General features: G+C 42.9%; 1 protein-coding gene across 1 annotated transcript in view; it reads right to left on the reverse strand.

Moving 5' to 3' along the window:
• Positions 1-621: 621 nt before the first annotated feature.
• LOC123515835 overlaps positions 622-4,773 on the reverse strand; it is a 6,469-nt gene continuing 2,317 nt past the window's right edge. The window contains exons 6-12 of the mRNA XM_045274720.1: positions 3,847-4,773; positions 3,095-3,442; positions 2,726-2,870; positions 2,440-2,597; positions 1,901-2,050; positions 1,689-1,805; positions 622-1,247 (exon numbers count right to left, since the gene is read on the reverse strand). The exon at positions 3,847-4,773 is cut by the window's right edge and continues 33 nt beyond it. Of these exons, the coding sequence (XP_045130655.1) occupies positions 873-1,247; positions 1,689-1,805; positions 1,901-2,050; positions 2,440-2,597; positions 2,726-2,870; positions 3,095-3,442; positions 3,847-4,773 (2,220 nt within the window). The 3' untranslated portion in view covers positions 622-872. The remainder of the gene's footprint in view (positions 1,248-1,688; positions 1,806-1,900; positions 2,051-2,439; positions 2,598-2,725; positions 2,871-3,094; positions 3,443-3,846) is intronic.

The raw sequence follows: 4,773 nt of genomic DNA on the forward strand, positions 1-4,773 counted from the left end.
TTTTCGTCAATTTTCTCTCTTTAGACACAAGCATAACTTGTCATAACACGTACTACTGCTACTACTACTACTACTACTACTACTACTACTACTACTATTACTACTACTACTACTAGTACTACCATTACTACATGCGTGTGTAGTGAGACGAGATAAGGTGAATACATTCCTCTGTCTACTGCAAGAGCGTATGGATGTGTGCGTGTATAGTAGCGGGAGCAAGTTACGAGTTACTCACAAAAGGGGCAAGAAGGATATTGCTGAGGTAAACTTAGAAACCTGCATCACCTCACCTAGAACCTACTGAAAGTTGTCAAGGTGCAGGCAGAAGCGTTTCAGGATATGGTTCAGTAAGCGATACATGAATACAAGACATGGCAGACCAAAATAAATGCACAGAGAGCGAGGCGCCTCACAGCTGGCAGGACTAATAACATACCGATCCCACTCGCTTCCTCGAGAGTCGATGGTAAGGTAACATGTACTATCTTACTTACAGAATTATGATGGTGATGACAAAGAATTTAACCACTTCATTACTGGGATGCATTTCTACCTTGAGTTTTTAGTGTGATTAGACTATTTTATTGACATCAAGAAGGGTCTATGGAAGTCAAAAGATTAAGGGCCACAGTCTTTACTATTTTAACTCCTTCATGAGTATTTGAAGCTGTATAAAATCACCAAATAATCATCAGAGTGAATACGAAAACGCGTCATGGTGCTGAAGGGGTAAAAAGTGACCTGAATACAACGATTTTAGGATTCAAACGAGCAATAGTTTTAGCAGACAATGTGAATAATAACAACAACGATAAGAATAATAATAATATAGACACAGAACATCCGAAAAAGGCAAATAAACACCAGCATCAATTAGCGATGTAGGAAAGGCCAATGGCAAAATAGACAACGATGAAGATGATGCAGACTAAAGGGAACACCACGATGGAGATGGCGTTGACTTTGCTCTCTACACCTGGGCCAGGTTGAGGCAGCCACACGAACGGCGCCTTCTGCTTATCACCATTGGAACTCCTTATGACCTTGACCTCTCCTGACTTAGTGTGCTGGCGGAGGTTCTCAATCACTGCCAGAACTACGATAATCAAAAAGTCTATGAAAATAAGGACGATATACCAAACGTCGATGAGCTTGAGGTACGCTGTCTTGGGGATGGATTGGCTAGTTTGCGTCATCAAGCCAGTGAGCACCAGCAGTGACGTGAGTGACACCATGATGCGGTCCTGTATGCCACGCCACGCCACATCACGCCACGTCCCACCACGCCACGCCATGCCAAGCCAAGCCAGGCCACCCAAGGAACAAGGAACAATGGTCGCATCAAAGTAATTCATCACTATCATAAACGAGTCATAAGGAGTTTTTCGTATAACTTTGGGGTCATCTGACTATTTTTTCTCTCGGTGGTGACTTTGTTTGTGAATTCTAATATTTGTAATAGAAAAATAAAAATATAAATATAAACCATGAACCTATAAGGCAACCAGTTAGGCGAAAATTTAAATTCCCACAGGGTATTTTCACAGTCTTACTCTGCACTAAGACCGAGATAAAACTTCAGAACCTTCATGTTTATATTATTCTTTGATCTCTTGATACGTATTCTCGGTACAAGAAAAAAAAAAAAATCTCAAACTCTGCACTGGGCCAAAGACATACCGTACCTGGAAGTCATCAAGGGAGAACCAAAAAGTGAGATAGCAGATGATGACCAGGAAGATGCTGGGTAGGAATGCGTTGCCCACGTAGTAACCAAACTGGTTCGTGAATTTTATCACCACCTGTCAATGACCGCAGCCTCTCAGACCAAATAAAGGCGAACGTTTTGATGAAGAATAAGTTTACACCAAACACTTCACATAAATAAAGAAGAGGCGGTGAATTTTAATCGTAGAATAAAGAACAGACCAAAATAATACCAATTTCTTACCGAAAAAGAGGAAATAGCGGAGTTGTTGACAACGCCCGACGTTCCCACTACCTCGTACTCCAGTAGTTGTCGATAACCAGTGAACGCCACCGAATTCTGCAATGACAGGCAAAAAAGATACACCGAACGGTAATGCCAATATTCACGTTTCAGCTTTTGAAACTATCTCTGTTATGTGCTTATATGCACATTCCAAACTGTCAGATGTATTCATTTATCCTCTGACCTAAAAAGGTGCAGGAGTACTCGACTGGCACATTGTCAATTGCTCGGCCTAAACAAGGTCCAAGCCAGCAACAGATGGAGCTCACAAGTCAACAAAGATGCTATCACTACTTTCTTATTGCCTGAATCTTTTTTTTTCTTTGAAAAACTGCATTTACTTTTATAAGTGTTACTAATGTAACTTAACTTTAAGCAAGTGGTGGGTTTTAACTATATGAAGATTATTGTTCTAAGGTAATAGAGACATGAAGAAGGCTCACCAATATGAAGGAAACATTGTTCCCGTTGTTAAGGAAGTATACAAACGTGCACTGCTGGTCGTCGAAGGGATAAGTTCTAAGGTAAAACTGGCAGTTCAGTGTGATGGAAATTGGTAGACGTAGCACAAGAGGGTTGTTGGTGCCGTCAAAAATCTCATCTGAAATTCAATATAAAACAGGATTTAATACTTTTTACAGTCTTTAGCAACTCTGATATTTTGAAGAGCGCTCTTCTCATTCCCGACCAATGACACTGTTCCGATATAAATTCACCAAAAACACCAACCTTTAGTAACGCTGGTTGTGTCGTCTGGGAGGGGCGGGTGTTCGCGCCTAACTTGCAGGATGAGCGGGGTGCTCGGCAGAGTCTCTGCAGGAACTCTATTGCCTGATACCACAGAGAACTTCGGCATCCAGATTTTTTTATATTCCTAGAATATAATACTAAATAGTATAAAAAGATATCAAATAGTACATCACGAGAACTCAGAACTAAAATTACCTGTATTTGTATAGCAAGTAGACATCTCTACGAAATGATCAGAAACAACATTATTCGAATGTTCATCGTGAGACAGCGGCCTAAGGTCTGTCTCTATTCTTCACTTTAACCTTTAGAAAGGCTGGCGGCCAAGGCTTGTTATAATGCACTTACAGTCACACGGTTGGAGAAAATGCTATCCCTCAAGTTGAAAAAGTTCAGTCTAATGTCCTTCCATTCCACGACAAGAATCATGTCGAGATCGATTTTGAAACCAACGAGATCGAAGTTTCTGACGGAGATTATCCTGAGGGTGAGGTGGAGAGAGAGGGCACCGTCAGACATTGGGGGAGGAGTGACTTTCCTTTGGTATTCCTTCGGCACCAAGATCACGGCGCAATCTTGCTCGTCACTCCCATCATAACAGTCAGATACTTGATCACAACGCTGATCTTGAGCCACACACTGCCCGTCGTCACACGGAAACTGCTCACTGTTGCACGCCGACAGCAACAGCTCTTTCTGTTTAAAAGTATAAAGTCATGCCATCAAAGGAAAACGCGCGGTCGCGCGGGCGCACACGCACGCACGCACGCACGCGCGCGCGCGCTCACGCACACACACACACACACACACACACACACACACACACACACACACACACACACACACACACACACACACACACACACACACACACACACACAGACTCAGTTTTACATTCTCCCCCACTGATGCCCCATACTTTTTATCTGATCAATATCTTAGTGTTGCGGAAAAGTGTTAACAATTAAGAACTAGGAAATGCAACAGTAACAGGCACACAGGAAGGTTGGGCGCGTGCGGGGATGGGGAGTTACTTTCAGACATGCATTCTCTTGGTAAACCTAGACTCTTCAGTGTTTAGGGTTACTCAACTTTCTTACCTGTAGTTGTCCGCACTCATCACTGTTTATACTCCAGTTGTGTCTGCCAATCGGGCTGGTTGATACGTCGTCCTTCATTGTGGCGGAAGATCTGCTTTCATTCAAAGTTGATTCAAGCCTCCAAGTGTCCTTTATTAGTGATATACGGCTTTTAAATTTTCCTATATATAAGGGAGTGTTTCCTTGATCACTCTTTAATATGAATGTATCATCGAATTCACTATCTTTACAGAGACCTCTCAAGTACAGAAATGGAGTGTTTGGAAAATGACAAATAGCACATGTTTCTTCTGTACACGGTACACAAGCCCATAAGGAAGAGTTGTTGATAACATAAAGGCTTACACAGCTGCATACTTTTGTGGGAGGATTGAAACGTGACTGAAAATTTGTCCAAGTCAGTGGCGTGAAGTCTGATTGACTTTGCCATGCCTCAGCTGTGATGTTTCCGAAGATTCCCAGCCAAGAAACGGTATTCCAGTTGTTGATACACTCTTGTTCATAGTCTCTAGCTAAGACAATCAGATCATCATTGTCTTCTTGGTTTTGGGGCAAAGGGAGCTTCCCACCAAGCATCTCACAGAACCTGGTAGCTTCCCTCTGTTCCACCCTATGCGGAAACATCACTAAGGAGTCTATAAATCTACGGCGACACACATCGTCCACGGTCAAGTTATACGAGAGAGACGGGCCGTAAAGTTCCCATCCTAACATAGAAGTGTCCAGGTGGAGCAGTGGATGAACACGGTCGGGAAGGCCGCGGCAGGCGACGTAATCCCTCATTTCCTTCACGCTCAGAGACTCATTCAACAGCGTCCAGTCAGCGACCTCACCAATAAGGGTTTGAAAAATATTAAAATAACCCTTGGCGGAATCCAGTTCTTGGCCGATCACGAGGCGTCCTCCTCCACTAATGACTAAAGAACG

The sequence above is a fragment of the Portunus trituberculatus genome, chromosome 40 (assembly GCF_017591435.1).
Source record: "Portunus trituberculatus isolate SZX2019 chromosome 40, ASM1759143v1, whole genome shotgun sequence".
Lineage (NCBI taxonomy): Eukaryota > Metazoa > Arthropoda > Malacostraca > Decapoda > Portunidae > Portunus > Portunus trituberculatus.